The 21,934-nt window shown below is 37.2% G+C and overlaps 2 protein-coding genes across 2 annotated transcripts in view; one reads left to right on the forward strand and one right to left on the reverse strand.

Annotated features, from left to right (window-relative positions):
- Positions 1-21,934, forward strand: part of KCNH8 (potassium voltage-gated channel subfamily H member 8) — a 385,054-nt gene that overhangs the window by 46,972 nt on the left and 316,148 nt on the right. The gene's annotated exons all lie outside the window — the stretch shown is intronic.
- On the reverse strand, positions 1,659-2,086 carry LOC122909013 (tubulin alpha chain-like). Its single transcript, XM_044252532.1, has one exon. It carries the CDS (start codon positions 2,070-2,072, stop codon positions 1,800-1,802), a length of 273 nt encoding a protein of 90 aa, XP_044108467.1. The 5' UTR covers positions 2,073-2,086; the 3' UTR covers positions 1,659-1,799.

The raw sequence follows: 21,934 nt of genomic DNA on the forward strand, positions 1-21,934 counted from the left end.
GTTTATATGATCTTATTGTCTTTTACAATTGCTATGAGCAAATATGGGTTCTTAGACATATTCTTGGGGTTTATGAGTTATGGACCTATTTTAAAAATAGGTTAAGTATGTATTTTTTAATGACTGCTCAAATAAAATGACAAGGATATTTCTATAACCTGGATTCCCCATTTATGATCAAGTACTGCTGCACAAACTTTGTTGTATATTTATGTTTATGTTTTTAGTGGGTTTTAGCTGATATTTTAAATATTTATTTTATTTTATTTTATTTTTTAAAGATTTTTACTTCTTTATTTAACAGAGAGAGAGAGAGATCACAAGTAGGCAGAGAGGCAGGCAGAGAGAGAAGAGGAAGTAGGCTCCCTGCTGAGCAGAGAGCCTATGTGGGGCTCCATGCCAGGACCCTGAGATCATGACCTGCCAGGACCCTGAGATCATGACCTGAGCCGAAGGCAGAGGCTTAACCCACTGAGCCTTCCAGGCGCCCTGATATTTTAAATATTTAAAATGTAATCCTTAACACAACATTGGTCCAGCTGAGACCTTTGGGTCCTTGTTGTAGGGCATACAAATGTATTCTAGAACAGAGGTCAGCAATCTTTCTGTAAAGGGCCACGTCATATATATTTTTGGTTTTGGGGGCTATAAGTCTTCCATCATAGTTATGCATCTGGGCAGTTGTAGCTGGAAAGCAGCCACAGACAATATGAGAATGAATGTGTTCCAATAAAACTTTATTTGCAAAAACAGGTGGTGGGCTGCATTTAACAAACTGAGACTCTTAGTTAACAAATTCCTGTTCTAAGAGCATCTGATGATTCTCAAAAGTCTAAGAAAAATTGATCAAAATTATATATTGCTTTAACAAGATTATTCTATAAATTAGAAATAATAAATTTAGGAAGCTATTATTTGCTTGACAACATGATCCTTTATAGAAGTATAATTAAAGTTAGGTCATTATTAATGCTTCATTCAAAAAAAAAAACAGAATTCCAGGTTTTCTTTTCTCTTTTTTTGTTTTTTTTTAAGTTGGGGGCTTGAACTCACAACCTTGGGATCAAGACCTGAGCTGAGATCGAGAGTCAGGCTCTTCACTGACTGAACCTCCCAGCAGTCCTTAAAGTTTTGTTTTTAATAAAAAGCTCATTCTTGAAGAAAATTAGCCTGCATTCTGCAAGTCTTTTACACAGGTTATGGGTATCTTTTCCTTTTGATTCAACCATCAACCATGTACATATTTACATATTTGAGTAACTTAATAAATTGCAAACCAAATCCCTAGATATAGGACATATCTTTTTATGCTTATCTTGCAAGTGCAGAATTTTTAGATATCAGCCAAATCAAAAGTGTTTGGATGAAGAACTTTTAATAGTTAAAATGCAATGGTAGGGCTTTCTTTGACAGAACAAAAGTAGAATTTAAACGCCCATTGGTTGTCTAAAAATCTATTTGCTGGATGACTGATTTGCAGAATTTATCTTCTTAAATATGCCATCTCTTCTTGAACATATTAAATGAATATTCAGTTGCTGAGTTGATTAGTTTTTATGAATGCTTTTATAAACATTGTTTTATTTACTATTTTTGATGGATCTAACAAATGTTTCATATGGGAATTACTTAGCTTATAGTATTCTCTTTTAGATTCCTTTTTTTTTTCTTTCTTAAAGCCTTTACTTTGAGACATGATGGAGAAATGCAACAGGTACACATGGAAAAGACATGATCACAGTTAAAAGTGAAGACAATCTAACCAGAAAGCTTTAATGCCTGTCAGCTAATGTTGAAGCTTAAGTTCTGAGTGTGACATGCTGCAGGGCTGAAAGGAATGGTAATAAGTATTCCTCTCCTTCTTCTTCACCCTCTCCTTCAACAGAATCCACACCAACCTCCTCATAATCCTTCTCAAGGGCAGCCATGTCCTCACGGGCCTCAGAAAACTCTCCTTCCTCCATGCCCTCCCCCACATACCAGTGAACAAAGGCACGCTTGGCATACATCAGGTCAAACTTGTGGTCCAGGCGAGCCCAGGCCTCAGCAATGGCTGTGGTGTTGCTCAGCATGCACACAGCTCGCTAGCCCCCGTCATCTCTGCTGAGAAAGCCTACCATGAACAGCTTTCTGTAGCAGAGATCACCAATGCGTGCTTTGAGCCAGCCAACCAGATGGTGAAATGTGACCCTCGCCATGGTAAATACATGGCTTGCTGTCTTTTAGATTCCTTTTAAAGTCACTTTTGATTATATGTCTTAAAGGATCTTTTTGTCCTTAAAGGATTTCTTTAATTCTCAAGTAACATTGACTTAGCTTGTTATTTAGTTATTTCTAAAGAGGTGCAGTTCATTTTGCAGGACTACATTAATAGTTTTAAGATATTTCTGTAAATTTTAACTTATTGGCTTTTTTGTCTTCATAGTTATAAAACAAATAAGCTACAGGGATGAAAATTATGGCATAAGTAATAAAGTAAATAATATTATAATAACTTTGTACGGTGACAAATCTGTAGCAAATCGGTAACTGCACAGCCCTAATGTATAGAATTATTAATTCACTGAGTTGTACACTTGAAACTAACATAACATTATATGTCAACTATACTTCAATAAGGTCAATAATTAAGTTTAAAAAATTATTTGGTTGAAAGGTAATATTTTAAAAGGTCACAGCATGAATTAGTTTTCTTATAAATATATTTAATATTCAGAAATTTATAATTCATACTCAGCAACCAAAATTTAAAATAAGATTTCTACCCCAAATCTGATTTACAATGGTTTACTTAAAAACAAAGCAAAAAATTTGAGGGATTTTGCTAGTAATTACTAGTAACCTAGTAATTACTAGATTATGGTTCATATACCAGTTGGTTAAAGCCTGAAGTATAAAAAAATGGAATTGCAAAGAATGTGAAAAACTAAAGAAAAAAGGCCCCAAATAATTCTATCACATATGAAGTGTTGGAAATTTTATACTTCAGTTGTTATAAATATAAAATTAAGGCTGATGTATTCATAACAGATTCATGAAAAGAATATATAGTCATCGACTGTAATTTAAAAATTCATTAACATATTCCTTACAAAAGCTGATACATTTGGTAAAGGTTGATGATTATTTAATTAATTGACTTTTGGCAAAACTGATTTAGAACCAGCAAAGATGGCCTAGGTTTGGGCATGAAAATATCTCCTTGTCTTGAAGAGAAAACCTAAGTTGGGGCATCAGAATCCATATTTCTCTGAAGTCTCGTAGTCAAGTGAACATTTTAAAACTTGTACTCATGGGTTTTCCTCGATTCAAGAACGTAATAAATGCACTTTTCTCCTGAATTTTCACCTACAGAAGTTCTAAGGAAAAAAGTTTATTCACTGTTATCTTTATTGTATCAGCAGCTGTTTGTGCTGGTAACAAATCTACTTCCTTGTAGTTTGCAGAGAAAATTCTAAGGCCCTTGTCACATATACTCTGATGGAATAGCCCTTCCCCTGAATGGTTTCTAGGTGCCATTTGTAGGTCCCTATCATTTTGTTCTAACTTCTCTTCCTTCTGGCACTACAGCCTAGTTAGAAGCTCCATGGTTCCTTTAGAGCAGTTACGAAATTCCTCTCTCTCTGTTTCATCTTCCCCATATCTTGTCAAGAGCATAAGTTGAAAGTATTTTAAAAGTGTAAACAACCCAGGTGAAATTAATTTGACCTTTGATGAGGTAAAAGGAATCAAACTTATCTCCCTGGTTGCTTTGAAGAGATTTTTTTTCTTGTCTCTGGAATAGCTTTGTGGGGAATAAGATGTGTCCAATTTATTTATAGCCAAAGAAATATTAGCTGCATGGGCAAGAAGCCTAATGACTTTAATGTGAAAGAAAATAGGATGCTTTTGGAGGTTAGCTAATTTCTGAAAGCAACAAGTGGAAATGACAATGTAGGAATAGCTTGGCTCTCACATTATATAATGGATGGCCGGGTTTAGGACAGGACACACATAGGAACAGTCACTGACAACCTCTTTCAGCTTTCCTTTAAAATCTCTCAAATGGAAGCCTGGTGAAAAGTAGGAAGATTTGTATAAGTTTGTCCAGCCAGTCTATTTTAAGTATGTTGTATGTTTTATTTTTAAGGATCTGTATATTTTAGATAAAATAATGTTTTTGATATTTATTAATTAGTGGTTTCCAGTCCTACAATTGTTCCTTAATTTTCATATTTTATTTATTTATTTGCCAGACAGAGATCACAAGCAGTCAGAGAGGCAGAGAGAGAGAGAGAGAGAGTGAAGCAGACTCCCCGCTGAGCAGAGATCCTGGTGTGGGGCTTGATCCTAGGACCCTGGGATCATGACCTGAGCCGAAGGCAGAGGCTTTAACCTACTTAGCCACACAGGCGTCCCTCTACTTCATTTTTTTAACACAATTCCCACAGTGGGAGCCGTTCCAAGGATGAAGACTTTTTTTTTTTTTTTAAGTTATCTCTGCCCCAGCATGGGCCTTGAACTCGTAACCTAGATCGAGAGTAGCGTGCTCCACAGACTGAGCCAGCCAGGTGCCCCTCAAAGATGCAGCTTTGAGAGAGTAAGTTATTGAGACTGTGTGGATAGTATACATGAGTGAATCCATGTTAAGGCCTTTGCATAAACTTTTAGGATTCTGGTTGTGGATGCCTTGCCTCAAGATAAACCTTGCAAGTAAATTCCCTTGCTTTAAAAAAAAAAAAAAAAAAAAAGATTTGTTTATTTAATTTAGGGGAGGCATGCTTCTGGAGGGGTAGAGGGAAAGGATGAGGGAGACAATCTCCAGCAGGCTCCCTGCTCAGTGTAGGTGTTGGGGGGTGAGCACAATCTCTCTAACCTGAGATCATGTCCTGAACCAAAACCAGAGTCCAACACTTAGCCCACTGAGCCATCCAGGCACTCGAAATTTGCTTGCATCTTAAACCTACTCTACAGACCAATCTGGAGTGGACTGCCTCTTTGTTCCGTTTCTGCCTGCCCTACACATGCTGTGAGGGGCCAGATGGGGATCCAACAATTAGTAATGGAGTTTAAGCGCTTTCACATGTTAATTGTTCATTAACATAGTTTTTCTTATCCTTTTATATCTTTAACTATTGGTGGATTTAGTTTCTTTATTTTTAAAAATTAATTTTTTTATATGGAGTTTCAGGCATAGGGATATTTTCTTTTGTGTGTGTGTGGTTTTTTTTCCTTTGTGTATTTGTTCTTCTGTTATCTTTCTCTAAAACTCCTATTAGGTGAATGAATGTTAGCCTTTCTATTAGCTACTCAGTATGTCTTGTAACTTTTTTCTCCTGCCATTCAACATTTGTCCACTGCATTCAGCAGAGAGATTCCCATGGGTCCATCTTCTGGGTCACCACTTTTTATCGGGCCCCACTCTGCTGTTTAGTCCATAGATTTTTAGTTTTAACTTTGGTATTTATGTTTTTCTATACCTACTTTATAACAACCTTATTTTAGAACATTTGTTTATTCCTTCTATTTTCTGGGGTATTAGTTCTGAGGACATTAGTTCTACGCACTTTCAATCTTTCTTCTGTTTTGCTCTTAACTCTGTGTATTTGGATTTTCCTTTGGGTTAGTAACACTTTTTCAAGTGTTTGGTTTCCCTCCACAGGTCTCAAATTGTACAGTCTCTGTAAAATTTGTATAGCCAGTGTATTTCTACAGACGGGGCGATTACTATTCTTTGTTTTGCAGTAAATCCCCCGCTTTAAAGACAGGAGATTTGCCTGTGGCTGTTGTGCAGAGGAGCAAATGTGCAAGGGGGTGACCTCTAACCAGTTGAAGCTTTCTTTGAATGTCCTAGGAAATGTTTTACCTAGAATTTTGTTAAATTTCTAGTACCTGTCTCCCATGTCAGAATTCCTACTTCGATAGAATATACATGTTTGTTTATCTTTTTTCTCCAGGTAGCAAAAATAATAGTTACTAACCTCGAGAGTCATTGGGATTCAACATGCTGTACTTTTTCTCTTGACAATCAGCCAATTCTTCTCCAAAGAGTGCCTTCATCTTAGGGTTGTTTAAGGTCTTCTGGGTGAGATAATCATAACCCAGTTGGATTTTGACATCAGTCTGTTCCCATCTGCTTTATATCTTCCAGGAAATCCATAATTGATTCAAATTTCCAGTGCTCTTTTGTATTTACTTTTATTTTTCAAAGAGATCTGGGGAGTGAAGAGATTTGTTCTGTCAGCTCTCTTCCATTTTGATTTAAGAAGACCACATTTTCTTTTATTATTGCTATAAAATGCCTCTAGTTAAACAAATATTGCATGCATCTTGAGTAATTGATTATATTTTTCCAAGTTACTCCTTTTCAGCTTTCTATGGATTTGGCTTGAATTTGTGGTTGAATTGGGTCTCACTATATTTATTTTTACTCAGTCTGATTCCAGGAAAAGACACGACTACTTATCTTGTTTTGATTTTGAAATACTTGTAGCAGGTACATTTAGAAATGCTCTGCAAATTTGCTGGAAATTTAAGTGAAGCATTCTCCCTCCTCCCCCTCCCCCCCCTTTTTTTACTGTTTTAAATGCAAGATTGCCACTGATTGTCATAAAAGATTTAAGATTTCCACATCACTTTTTAGAAAGATTCATTTATAGAGACACTGAAACTTTCTCATTTTAAAGTATCAGTAATGAGAGAAAGTTTTACTTTGAAGGCTGAGGCTGATCCCATGCAAGGATTATTTTCAGTCCCTATTTCACTGAAAGTTTTAGATTCTTAAACATATGCCATTTTTAAAATTAGTGAAGAGAACATCTTCTAATTCCAATATTTAATAAGTCTCCTCTTTGCAAAACCTGTAATTTAGTGCTCAACACAAAGTATATGTGTGAGAATTGAATATTAATGTAATTTAGTGAAGTTTCTGCACAGAGAGAAATAAGAATAATCTTCTGTATCTCCATGGACACTAATCTTTCTTGCTGTTGAGTCATATCATTCTCTCCCTTTCCTCCATGTTTTTCTTCATATTTAACAAACATTTATTCCATCTCTCATAGATATCAGGCACAGTGTTAGTCCCAAGAGAGTCAAAGTTGAATAAGTGATTTTGACCTCATGCCTTTTTCCTTAGGTTTATTTATGTATTTTTAAGTACTCTCTACACCCTGTGTGAACTGAACTCAGGACCCCAAGATCAAGAGTCCCATGCTCTTCTGACTGAGCCAGCCAGGCACCCCATTGACCTCGTGTTTTTTTTTTTTTTTTTTTTTTAAAGATTTTATTCGTTTATTTGACAGACAGAGATCACAAATAGGCAGAGAGGCAGGCAGAGAGAGAGGAGGAAGCAGGCCTCCGGCTGAGCAGAGAGCCCGATGCGGGGCTCAATCCCAGGACCTGGGATCATGACCTGAGCGGAAGGCAAAGGCTTTAACCCACTGAGCCACTCAGGCGCCCCTTGACCTCGTGTTTTAATCTTTGAGTGTGTGCAAATTCAAAAGAGATGATAGGTGTAAGGAAATGCTTTTGCAAACTATAAAGCGCTCTATAAATATAGTGGTGTCATGGAAGTTTCAAGTAAGTACAGAACTTAATTAATTTAAATTTTGGGTGGAGATAAAAACAAGTTGTAAAAAATTAGCCCCCAAAGCTTTCAAATTGTTGTCTTAAGTACTGAGTATTAAACTGAAGATTATTATGGTATTGCAGGAAGAGACTCCCTTTTTTTCTTCTTCTAAGACTTTATTTAAATTTAAGTTAGTTGACATATAGTGTAGCGTTAGTTTCAGGAGTAGAATTTAGTGATTCCTCACTTACATATAATACCCAGGACTCATCACAGCAAGTGCCTTCCTTAAAGCTCATCACCCATTTAGCCCATCCCCCACCCACCTCCTCTCCAGCAAGTGCAAGAGGAGACTCTTTTTTTTTTTTTTAAGATTTTATTTATTTATTTGACAGACAGAGATCACAAGTAGGCAGAGAGGCAGGCAGAGAGAGAGGAAGGGAAGCAGGCTCCCCACTGAGCAGAGAGCCCGATGCGGGGCTCGATCCCAGGACCCTGGGATCATGACCTGAGCCGAAGGCAGAGGCTTAACCCACTGAGCCACCCAGGTGCCCCAAGAGGAGACTCTTAAAAAACAAAACAGAACAAAACAAAAAACTGTTTCTCTGAAGAATTTTGCCTTAACTTTAAGGCTTCAAACATTGTGGGGCGCTCATTAGGTATTAACACTTTGCTCTTGTAGTTTTCGTTTGTGTGTGTGCAAAGATCAAATGAGACTGTAGGTGTGAAAGTGTTCTGTAAACAGTAAAGTGATGTATAAATATAAGGTGCCATTATTGCAAAGGGAGGTGGTGGACCAAATTGGATAAGGTGCAGAACATGGGCCATATTGGGAAAGAACAGCAGAGTAACTTTTAAGCAAAATTATAACTACCTATATATTTTGAAACATTCTAGAGTGGACTCCATTTCCAAAAATATCTTCTCTCTATAATCTGTTCTGGCATTTGAAATTCTGCAAGGAAATTTCTTCTGTTTAATGCTAATTATTGGTAATAGTATGTGTTCAAAGTATTTTTATAATGCAGTGGTTTAACATTTGCAAATGTTTTGCTCTATTTTTATTAGCTCATGATAGCATTTTGAGCTAGGTGTTGGTGACGGTATGTTATCTTCACTGTCTTTATTGTTTCTGAAGAAGTAAGGATCAAAAGTTGAATAAACTATTCATCTCGTAACCAACATGTGACAGGCTTAACCCAGATGATCTCTCTTCTGTGTTCTTTCTGCTCCATCATGATTGAATCCCTGATTAAAGTGTTTATGGAACATCTATTATAGAGCTAGGGAATTTCAAAGTCTGATGGTATTTTCTTCCGAGGGTGCCCAAATTGATGGGAGAGACAGATATTTTATCGGTCAGAATTTGAGAATGTCACAATTTAACACAATTTAACAATTTAGTTAATGGAGAAAACAGTGTTGCTTGGTTTAGGTTAGGGAATGTTTTGTGAAGAGGTGGGATTGTCTATTTTAAAAAGATAATTAAAAAGTAAAGGCCCTTTCAGGGTAGGTTAAGTGGATTAAGAAGAAGGCCATCATAACTGAAAGTGACAATAAAACTGATTAGTAAAAACACGTGTTTTTGGTAAGAACACTAGTAACTTGTATAGATTATACAATTTTTCCTGATGTTTCCTGATGTTTTCCTGAGTTTCACAAGCTCGAATCGTAGGAACACTCCTCTTTTGCCAGCTTGAGGTCCCAAGGAGCCCCCTATCCCTTTTTCCTGCTGTCCTTGCCTACACCTGTACCCACTCACAGGCTGCTGCCTCTCTGCCTGCACTTCCAAGACTCTAGTATGTTCATTCTTCTTGCTAGTTGTGAAATGATTACTTTCCCTACCCTTTTCTGCCTTTTTGGGAGTGCTAGAGCAGAGCTGCTTGGCTCTGGCATTCTGGTCCCCCTCCCACCCCCCGATTTCCATAGCCCTGTTCTTCCTCAGGGTACATTCACGCTGACAGCGTAGATGAATCATCCCATCTTTCCTCCATCCCCAACACAGAAGCTCTCTCTGGTCTCAACACTCAGATAGGCCTGGACATTTGCTTGATCACTTGACCGTGGAGCATCTATTACTCTGTGTTTTGGCAGAAGTTACCACTGTGTATTGATTGGTTGGCTGTCGTGTTTTGCCTCTCAGTATAAAAGTGAAAGAGGAAGATACTCCAGCTACCTGATAATTCCCCAGGAGCCAGGGCTCTGCGTGTGACCCAAGCTCAGCCAATCAGTTGTTGCAGCCTGAGGCTGATTCTGGAGCAAGTGACCCAGGAAAAGAAGGGTCAGCTAGGAGCCATGATGAATATAGCAAGGGTCAGCACTGATGGCAGTGGCTTCTAGCAGCAGTCATATTTTACAGAAGCATCGGAGTCTTGTCATTGGACTTGCTTGGTTCTTGGTCCTCCAGCCCAGATCTTTACCGTGTCCTGCTCTGTTTTCAGTTTGCACCTTCCTCTAGTCTTCTTGCAGATTCTGCCAGATCTGATTTTTTCGATCAGATGTTTGTAAGATAGAATGTTAGAAAATGTTCATTTGCTTTAAACAAATAAGCTCAATTTAATTTATTTTTCTTATGACAAAGCGCTCTGACTCTAAACAAAAGACCCTATTGCCAAGTCTGGCTCGTGGGGCCATGCCGACTTTGCTAGTGCCAGATTCTCCCTGACAGAACTCTGGGGTGCCCTTTGTTGATCTGGCATCTTCCTCTGTCCGCCCAGAAGTGTCCAGGTGTAAGTGCATAGGCCTCATCTCATGAAAGGCAACTTAACTCCTTTTTTGAACCTACTAGTTCACATGCATATTGAGAAAATGCTTAGGTATGATTCGATAGGTGAGGAAAGGGAAGTACCACCTAACTCCATGTGTTAGGAACTTTGCATTCCTGTTCTGATACCTGCTACTGATATTCTCATTTAATGCTCACACCAGTGTCGAAAGGGGCACTTTTACCCAGTGAGAGACTCTGAAATGGGGGAAAAAAAATGATGTTTTCAGTGGAAATTTAGGTGTTCTTTAGCAACCTTCTCTTCTTAGATATCTGATTATGTGGAGGTCTTGGTACCTTTCATTGTCTTTGAATGTAAATTTTAGACAATTAAAAATGCAAAAATGATTCTTATTCCTAGAGACACAAGTGCTTAAACATTACCTTGGACATATAAATCTCTGTGTAAAAAGCCTTTGATAACTCATTATATACAAATAAATTTTGTCTGGTGAGGTTAAATTGACTTCCCTTCCTCTTCTATGGAAAAAGCCAGTTTTTAATCTATTTTTAAGTTCATTTCAGCATTGCTTACTGCCTATGGATATAGTTCTTTGGATTTTCCTTTGATATACTTGTAACATCTGACTGGTTATCTCATTAATTAATAAGTGAAGAAGGAACACATGGCAAACAGGGATCCTATCGCTTTTGTCCAAACCTGTAAAATAGTGGTATAAGGGGCTTCCTGTTTTTAGTATCTTTCTCCTTGATTTTGCTTTACAGGCCACTAACAAATTACTATTCTAAAACAATGCTTTACTCATTTCATCTTTGGTCATATCTCCCAATGACTTCTACGGTCAATTGGAAATATTTTGAACTGCTGACTTTAGAATTTAACTCCCCGCACTCCACACATCTTGCCCTACATACTCCTGTATTATCTCACAAACCACATACCTTGTATTACCCATCTTTATCTTCTCTATTGGGAGGTCTTTTCCCATTCTGATTTACCAAGTCCAGTAGATCCAGAAAAGTCAATTCCATTACACTTTCACCTCTCCCATAAAATCTTCCTAAATCCAACCGGTGCAGAGCCCTTGTCCCCACTGTAAAGTTACAGCATTTGTTTGTTCCACCATTCCGCAGTCAACCTTGCCATTGTTTCAGGGGGCATGGAGGCATTGGTGTGTCATGTTCTTGGAGGCACTATGGTGCAGTAGTTAAAAATACAGGCCCTGGCTACAAATCTCAGCTCTGCCTCTTTTTCCCTCCACAACCTTGGAAAAGTCATATAACTTCTCAGTGGTTTGGTTTCTTCACCTCTAACGGGATAATGAGAATTCCTGTATAAAGACATGATTTAATGTATGTCAAGTGTTTATAAATATATTTGGTTCAAAATAAGTATCATATGAACTTTACCGTTATTGTTGACATTATTTCTATTTTACTCATTCTTAGCTTATTTTCCCAACTGAATTTTAAATTATTTGAGGAAAGAAGTAGTTTTTTATCGAAGTAAAATTGAGATACAACATTGTATGAGTTCAGTTGTACAACATAATGATTCAACATTTGTATATGTTGCGGAAAGGTCACCACATCGTTTACCTTCTGTCACCAAAAAAAGTTTACTTTTTTTTTCTTGTGATGAGAACTTTCTAAGATTTACTTTCTAAGCAACTTTCAGTTTTGCAATAAAATATTGTTGACTCTTGTCCCCATGCTGTACATAATATATCCATGACTTAGTTATTTTATAACTGGGTGATTGTACCTCTTGATCTCCTTCCCCCATTTTGCCTACCCCCAAACACCTTGTCCTCTGGCAACCACTAGTTCACTGTATCTACGAGTTTGTTTTTATATTGTTTTTAGTCATTTTTGTTTTTTCCACATATAAGTGAAATCATATGGTATTTTTCTTTCTTTATTTGACTTATTTCATTTAGCATAATATTCTCGAGGCCTATCCATGTTGCTGAAAATGGCAAGAATTTATTTTTTTTAATAGCTGGGTAGTATTCCAGTGTGTGTGTGTGTGTGTGTGTGTGTGTGTGTGTGTGTCTTAGTTTGTTTCCATTTCTTGGCTATTGTAAATGATGTTTCCATATCTTAGCTTGTTTCCATATCTTGGCTACACTGAAATGAATGTAGGGGTGCAGATATGTTTTCAAATTAGTGTTTTCTTCTTCCTCATGTATCTGTAGATTTGTTGTGTTTGTGGGAGGAGAAGAGTTCAGGATGTTCCTATGTTTCTATCTTGAATAGCACCAGGAAGGAGATTACTAAAAAACAAACAAAAAGGGGCTCCTGGTTGGCTCAGTGCATTAAAGCCTCTGCCTTCGGCTCAGGTCATGATCTCAAGGTCCTAGGATTGAGCCCCACATCGGGCTCTCTCTTTGGCAGGGAGCCTGCTTCCCCTTCTCTCTCTGTCTGCTTCTCTGACTACTTGTGATCTCTCTCTGTCAAATAAATAAATAAAATCTTTAAACAAACAAACAAAACCAAAAAACCTTTTACTGTGTATGCTACAAATTTGATGCCTGTCCATTTGGTAAAAGGGAGTTATCAAAGGTTTTTGCTTAGTGTTTTATGGTTTGATTGCAATGTACAAGCACTGTGCAGCAAGGTTTTGGAAAGGTTGGGCCAAGGACTACTTCAGTAATTCCAAACATGTAATAATTTTATTATTCATCTCTAATCAACAGACATTTATTGAGTATTCATCATGTGCCAGACATACAGATCAATTACAGGCACTCAGAATGAACAATAACCAATCTAATCTTTAAAGCGCTTAACATCTATAAAGGAAAATTAATAAGCAAATGAATAGGGGCATTTCATTGCTGAACTAGAAGTACTGGAAGTATGTATTAGAACAGGTTACAGTGGAAAATAAAGGTAATGATAGAAATGGTTTCTCGAAAGAGGTTTTTTGTTTTGTTTTGTTTTTTAAAGATTTATTTATTTCTTTGTAAGAGAGAGAGAGAGCACATGGAAGAGGGAGGGGAACAGAGGGAGAGGGTGAGAAACTGTAAGCAGACTTCCTGCTGAGTGCGAAGCCAACGTGGGGCTTGATTTCACAACCCTGAGATCATGACCTGACCCAAAAGCAAGAGTTAGATACTTAACCAACTGAGCCAGCCATGTGCCCCCAAGAAGGTGATTCTTAAGTGATCCCTGAACAGAAGGCATTGGGAAGTAAAGGTGTGGGAGTATTCTGAGAAAGCAGAGCACATTTGTAGAGTCCAGAACCAACATGGCAGGTAAGAGAACTCCAATGGGATAAGGCTCGGCAATGACACAAAACAAAGCTGGAGAAGTAGACGGCTCCATCCTCCCATAGAAAAGATTCAGACCATTTCCTGTGTCCAAAAGAGAATGGGTGGAGATTTGAATTTCTATAATAAATGATTAATAAAATTGATAGACTATTGTGATTCCAAGTGATGCTTTCTTATATTACAGAGATAAGGGTGTATCGTATGTGAGCACAACTGATACAGTGATTCCCGACACCAAGAACAACAGACTTTCCCAACCAGTAACAACCAACCAATCTCCACTCCTTAGTGACGTTTTCAGTGTTTTCTTAACACAGGGAAATATACTCTATCTGGTTTTTAGGGAACCTCTGAGGGTATAGAATCTTGATAAGTGTGCCATAGCTTATGAGATGAATTAGCTGGTTCATTGAGAATAGGGGTTTGCAGAAAAGAAGGAGATTTCAGAAAATATGGAGGGAAGAGAGATGAGAAGAGCGGGGTCTCAAGCAAGGCCACCCCTGGAAGAGCCATAGAATAACTAGAACCTTAAAGTAATGTTTGATGGCAGGTGAGCAGATGATGGAGACTGGCTGGTCGACATCTGCCTGTCATCAGCCTCAGGTTTATGGCAGAAAATTATGAAGTGGAAAATGCTGTAGGAAGGGACGGCTTGCCATTTTGAAAGCTGTTTTTCTCTTCCCTCAAATATTCAACTTCCACCATACTTCATGTTCTTGTATTCATTTTATTGTGTCATCCTATTAATATATAAAGTCTGATGGTTATTCATTGCTAATCAGGTTGAAATAAATCATGTTACATGTTAAACTGAGCTTAATTTATCCTCTCTTTTGCATCTGACAGGGCGCTTTTAGAACAATAGGTTCCACAAATGTCAGAGCACAAACAAACCTTCATTAGAAGCCGCTCTCTACTATTACATAAGCTACGATGGGATACAAAGGACATCATGTCCTAAGAGGCAAACTTTTCAATCATCGAACAAAAGAATACTCCCTCAAATTTGTAAATATGAATTCTTAGCTTGCAATATTAAAGCTCTTGTAGCTGCTGGGTAAAAATTGTTACTTGGATAATTCATACAGGGGAAATGTGCTTAAGTCATTAGTTAGTTCCTGGGAACAGTTCACGCATACATTATGTACTTATATACTTACATAAAAGTATAAAGATATGTATTTTTAAAATCCCTTAACAATGGATACCTAAAGTTTCTATTTATAAGGAACTGTCTGTTATCCTCATAAACAAGGCTGTACTTAGTAAAATATGTAAATCACCAAGTCATAGGACAAACGACAGAAGCAAAGTAGTGTGTGATATAACATTCCTGTTTCAATTTTAAAAACAAGTAGTCCTGGGCGCCTGGGTGGCTGGCTTAGTTGGTTAAGTGACGTCATGATCCCGGGGTCCTGGGATAAAGTCCCACATCGGGCTCCCCACTTAGCGGGAAGCCAGCTTGTCCTGCTCCCTGTGCCTGCCACTCCCCCTGCTTGTGCTCTTTCTCTATCAAATAAATGAAATCTTTAATAAATAAACGAATAAATAAAATAAAAAGTGAGTCGTCCTGTCTGTCTTGATGAACTGGGCTTTATTCAGCTAATTGCATGATCCAGTGCCACAGTTAATAGTGAAGGAATTTAGAGGAGGATCTCTTTTTAAACTGTTTTGCTGTAAACTCTGATGTGATACAAATAAGTTGGTACGTATTTTTATTGTGAAACTGAGGAATATAATGTCTTATTCATGAATTACTAGCAAGGCCTGGTTTTTAAAAAAGGCTAATTAATCAATTTATTCTCTGAATCATTGCAGAAACTAACATGAGGCAGCTTTCAGAGACACAAATAACTGATTAAAAATAAAATAGTTTTTCTATATGAAAAATAAAAACAAAACACAACAAATTGGTAAAGGAATAAGAGAGAAAGAAAAAACAAAAGTAGTAAATAAGATAAAGCCCTAAGGATCAGCTTGATGCAAAAGATGATTTTGAGAAGTTGCTAAATGTGGTACAAAAACATATCCAGATCAAATAAATAGTAAGCACAAATAACCTGTTGATTTTTACTGTTAGATATTAATTTTTAAAGATAATTAGGGAATGATTAATAATTATTAAGTGAATAAAGTTTACAAAAATTTTATATTCTGAAGAGAAAAAAGATGCATGTTTTTAGAGTTTACTGGAAACTGAAACAATATGGTACCCAAGGAAAGTTACAGAGCTTTTACTGTATACAGAGTTGGACTCCCACTTTTTTTCCCCTTTCTGGAACATGCTTTATACTCAGGGTATAATTGCTGTTATCCTTAGCTAATTATGGTTTTCAATTTTACCCATGTTCTTTAAAATTTTAAATCAATGTTAGTTCAACTTGATCTTTATCAACTAATTTTTATTATAGGTTTAGTTTAACCCTATAGTATGTAGTAATGTCACTTTATCTGAACAGTAGTTTTGGCCTATGGGTTTTAAAGATTTACTTATTTGAGATAGAGCAAGGGAGAAAGTAGAGGAAGGGGAGAGGGAGAGAGAGAGAATCCCAAGCCGATTCCCACTGAGCATGATGCAGAGCTCCATCCCAGGACCCTGAAATCATGACCTGATTTCACAACCCTGAGATCATGACCTGAGCCGAACTCAAGAGTTAGGTGCTTAACTAACTGAGGCATCCAGACACTCAGGCTTGTGAGTTTTAAAAAAGATGGATTTGGAGACATGAGGTTCCCAAACCATTAGTTGTACAGTGAGACTTCATTGGTAAGATTATACCCTTAAAGTTGTGTTGTTTAATTTTTTGGATAATATATAACTGGGATATTTTCAAGTAAGTAAGTGAAATATAATTAACAATTATTTTCTTTTTAAAAATTCTATTAGATACTCATAGATGCTAACAGCATCTTTATCACGATGTGTTTATTTTGTTCTCCAGTTGTTTGTTCCCATCTAATTAGTTTTCAACATTCAAATCTCAACAAATGTTTTTTAAGGGCCAATTATGAGCCCTTGTGTCATTTAATCTCAACTTCTCCCCCCATGACTGTTATCCAGGTGAGAAAACTGTCAAAGGATTGTAGTAAGTGACAGAGGAGAGGTAATTAAAGATGAACTTAAAAACATTTTTTATAAATACCCCACCAGCTGCTGTATGGCATAATCTCCATTGCTATGTCCTTAGTGGATGCCAGAGTCAAGTTGGAATTTTTATTTCCCTAACCCTGGGTCACACACTTCAATTCAGCAGTCTCTTGGAGAGATGACAGCTATCCACACTAACATTCACTGAGTCCTCAGTTCAAGACAGAATATGAACACAACATTGTAACTCTCCTACCTTAGAGAGTTTTCTCTTCAGGAATTTCTATTCATTTTTCTCTTTAAATGCTTTGCTCTATTTTTACTCAAGGGATAACAAGTTGCTTCACATTTTAGATCAAAGGCATTGGTTGTTAGTTCATATTCTCTGAAAACAATTAGTTAAATCCCTTTCTGTTCTAGAAATAAAATAACACCAACCGAATAAAACAAAAGGAGAGGTCAGTTCACTGAGTTTGAAGATGCGTCACTAATTTTAAAGATAAAAACTGGCAATCTCAATTTCATTAACAGATCTCCTGCACCATATTAGGGAGTTAGAAGAACTTGAGTTCTTGAACTCTAACTGGAAGTGTAAAGGGGCCTCTGGAGGCGGGTGAACATGTTTTCCTGGTTCAGTCATGGCTAATGCCTGTTGTACTATTATTCATTCTGGTTTAATGTGCATCCAAATTTTTCAATTTTTAAAAGAAAATATTGTTGTTATTTATATTAGGATAAATTGGGTTGTGTTTCATAGGTTTCTGCTTTGTTTGCAGCTTCTGCCCCAGTGTGGTCTAGTGTGAGAACCATATGCAATGAAAAGATTTCTCACTCTTGCCTGTGGTTAAATCTGAAATACAAAGACAGACCGGCCTGTCGCTCTACTCCCAGACTTTTCCAGATTCCCTTCAGAGCCTGCACACATTGTGCTTGCTGATGAAACAAAGAGATCAGATCTCAAGAACTAAGGGCAGCTAACTCCTTCAATGCCAGGTGCACAAAACTGCCAGAACACCAGTGATTGGGGCTGGTAGTTGCTCCTGGTGTGAGAATGTGTATGGAAAATAGAGGATGAGCCGTCTGTTTCATACAGAATGTTTATTAATAAAATGTTAGGTACTGGTTTTACAGTTCTTAAAAAAAAATGATGCTAAACATGTAAATTGCACAAAACATTTGTTGATATTTATTACGCACTATGGGAACTATAGGTGTGTCCCTAACCACAACTTCTGGTGAGAAGATGAAAATTTGCTGAAGCAGCACCAGTATTCACTTCAAATTCTGTTAGCCTTTTGTTAAAAATTAGTTGGAAATTTAGAGTCAAAGTATTCAAAGAACAGACTGGCAAAAATATTCATATTTTGGACTCGTAACAAAATGTAATTATTAAAACAATGATTGCAAACAAGAACACATTGAAATGGTTCCTTACAAAAGGAGCAATAAATAAATTAAATAATGAGAGCTCAACCAGCATAAAAGACTTCATTTTGGAATTTTATAATTACACTTTGGAATATCTTAGGTTATGGGAAGGATGTTTTGTTGTCACTCCTCTTTGAAAATATTTATGTATTTTGAAGTATTTAAATTTGGCTTAACATTTAAAAGGGATGACTTGTTGATGTATGACATAGAAATATTTTGCAAAGATTGGGGCACCTGGGTGGCTCAGTTGGTTAAGCAACTGCCTTCTGCTCAGGTCATGATCCTAGACTTCTGGGATCGAGTCCCGCATGGGGCTCCCAGCATCTTGAGAAGTCTGCTTCTCCCTGTGACCTTCTCCTCTCTCATGCTCTCTCTCACTCATTCTCTCTCAAATAAATAAATAAAATCTTAAAAAAATTTTTTTTGCAAAGTTATTATGAATAAAAGGAAAAACCCCAATATCTATAGGAATATTTATATATTTCAATATAAAAATATTAAAATTGAGATTATACTCCATGTAGCATAATTTCTTTTTTTTTTTTTTAAGATTTTATTTATTTATTTGACAGGCAGAGATCACAAGTAGGTGGAGAGGCAGGCAGAGAGAGAGGAAGAAGCAGGCTCCCTGCTGAGCAGAGAGCCCGATGTGGGGCTCCATCCCAGGACCCTGGGGTCATGACCTGAGCAGAAGGCAGCGGCTTTAACCCACTGAGCCACCCAGGTGCCCGCATAACTTCTTTTTTATTTACCAGGTACTTTAGCATTTACAGAGAGACTATTTTTTCCAGTTTACATTTTTATGGTGTATTAAAAAAAAAGATAGAAATGTCCCCAATTTCCTATGTATTATCCATAAAATGCATCTTTGAAGAAGTTTGCAGGTAACTTTACACAAAATTGAAAATAATAAGACTATATAGAAAAAAGTGCATTTTCAAAAAAATGCTAATGACATGGTACTAGAAATGTGCGTAAGTAAAAATCTGTTTAGGGAAGAGCCTGCTTCTTCATCTGCCTGCCACCCCTCCTGCTTGTTTGCTCTCTCTCTCTTTCTATCTCTCTCTCGCCCTCAGACAAATAAAAAATAAAGTTTAAAAAATATATTTTATATATATATATATACACACACATATATATACACATATTTATGTATAAATTAACCATATAAAGAAAAGAGAAGAAGGCCATTCCAGAAATTTGATTCTCCTGTGAACTGAGGTTACCACTCTCTATCTCTCCTCTTCGTCATGAGTAGTTGTGACCTTAGAAATGCAGTTACATTGGTTAGACGTGACTGTAGAGCCCATTCCTCTCTCTAATGGACCTGTTTCAGAGTTGACCAAAGCTGACCTGAAATTGCAAATGATAGCTTTATTTTTTTTAATGATTTTATTTTTTTATTTGACAGAGAGAGAATGAACACAAGCAGGGGGAGCAGCAGGCAGAGGGAGAGGGAGAAACAGGCTCCCACTAAGCAAGGAGCACAAATTAGGGCTCGATCCTGAGACCTCAGGATCACAACCCAAGCTGAAAGCAGACACCCAACTGACTGAGCCACTCAGGTGCCCAGCAAATGATAGTTTTGAATTATGATATCCTCTCCCACAAATAGAGAGAAATAGAGTTCTCAAGGGGATTAAAAAAAAAAAAAAACTCGAGGGATTAAAAAAACAAAAAAAATACACACATCACACAGATGGTTGTCAGGTTTTCTTTTCTTTTAAATTGATAATTTGTTCAAAATATTTTTTACAGTTAGCCCAAACATTTCAAACTCGGGAATTGGTATTGGGGAGGAGAATCACACTCCACTGTAAATGAGGTATTGGAAGAGATCTTATCTTCATTCTTATAAAGGAAATCAAGGTTCTTCTAATGAACTTCAGAAACATCCAACTGCTCATTCAAATGTCCCAGGAAATCTTTGTACTTAGTCTTCCTGAGTCTTGTCAAGATGGAGGACAAGTATATATACAAGGAGACCAAGTACAGAGGTACAAGGAGTGTTTTCCCAGCCTTATTTATGAGTAGATGGTTATAAAAAGAAACCATAAGAGAGATCAAATGAATACAGTGCTTAAACTACCCAACAACCCATCCACCTACCTGTCCATCCATTCATCTATCTACCTTCCTTTCACACACCTATGTATCCACTCACTTCTCCACCCACCTATCCACCCACTCAATCATTCATATGTTCAACTAACAGTGCCTATTTTTTACAAATTTCATTAGCAAAATACCAACATCTGTCATTGATCTTAAGTTGTGTACAATTAGATTGTTTACAATCTAACATGGGGGTTAAATGTCAATGAGTATATTTCAATATGGCTAGAGGAGTTCTGCTTATATGCCACAATTTGGGGACAAGTGGAGTTCTTTTCTGAGAACTTAGAAAAATATTGCCTTAGAATTACTCTTTCAGTTAGTAAAATCCCCATCCTTAGGTAAATACAGGTCATCTCCACTTAACCTTTGTAGTTCATTTTGACAAATGCTTATTGATTACTCAGAAGCCAGGCATGGGGGTACAGAAAAAACTGACAAAACACCATCCCTGCACGTGAACAAAGGGAGCACAAGCACACATGGATAATCTGAGAACTACCCACTGATGCTCTAACCAACGCTGTGGGAACATAGAGAAGGTGCCCCTAATCAGACCGCACAGTGGTGGAGAAGGGAAATGGTATCAGAGAAGACCTCTAGAAAATGTCTTAAGGGGTGGACGAACATTAGCCTGATAAAAAAGACAGCAAAAGGCATTCCAGAAGTGGGAAACGTATGAGCCGAGGTGCAAAGGCAATAAAATGTGATGTGGAGAATTAAAGCAAACTGGTGCTGCAAAAGCGTAAAGAGAATGGCTGACATCATGGGCAGGGGATGGGGGGGAGGGGAAGACTGGGGTCTGTCATACAGGGACTTAGTGGGCTTGTTCAAGAAGATTGAGGCTTGAGACATCACTGAGCGACTTTTAAGAAGAGAAAGCCATCAAAGACAAGGAATGGGCAGGGGTTAGAGAAGAGCTGGAAAATGTGACATCACACCTGCCAAGGAAGCCTTTGCAGAAGAAAACTGTCTTTGTAACAATCTACAGAAATGCTCATTGGGGTGCCAATTCCCACGTAGTTGAAAATTCGTGGATAACTTTGACTCCCCCCAAATTTAACCACTGATAGCTTACTGTTGACTGGATGCCTTACCAGAAACATAAACAGATTAACAGATACTCTGTATATGTTTTATTGTACTGTATTATTAGAGTAAAGCAAGTCAGAGAAAAGAAAATGTTCTTAAGAGAATCCTAAGGGAAGTAGCATTTAGAGTATTGTACTGAAAAAATCCACACGTAAGTAGACCTGCACAGTTCAAACCTGTGTCACTCAAGGGTCATTGCGTATTGAATTATACTGAATAAAGGAACTCTTTTGAGGATATAGAAGCAGGTCTCTGTTTCTAGATTATTATAATAGTCTAACATTGTATCAAATATTCTATCTAAGAAAATGTGATAATACTTCATGCTTAATTATGTTATGGTAATACAAAATAATCTGTTAATATCTATGAAGTATTTTGAAACTCTCAGAAGCAGGCATTGTGGGGAAAAATTTTTATTATATCCCTTTCCATACCACTATGCACAAATGATGACTGAATTATGCCAGTGACAAAATAAGTTCAATGTGTAGTTGGATTCATTTAATTTAGAAGTGATCATTTGTATGTCCTGAAAATACGCCAAGTTGTGTCTAGCAGGCTGTGAAAGCTGTCTTATGCAACTAATGGCTTTTCTCAACCAAAATGTAAAAAGTATATATAATGTCATCACCAGCATGATATGTTCTGCGTAT

This window comes from Neovison vison, chromosome 6, assembly GCF_020171115.1.
Source record: "Neovison vison isolate M4711 chromosome 6, ASM_NN_V1, whole genome shotgun sequence".
In the NCBI taxonomy this organism is placed as follows: Eukaryota; Metazoa; Chordata; class Mammalia; order Carnivora; family Mustelidae; genus Neogale; species Neogale vison.

What these genes read in the sequence shown, in the direction of transcription:
- LOC122909013 (XM_044252532.1), bottom strand. Translation starts at nt 2,072, where the DNA reads ATGCTGAGCAACACCACAGCCATTGCTGAGGCCTGGGCTCGCCTGGAC.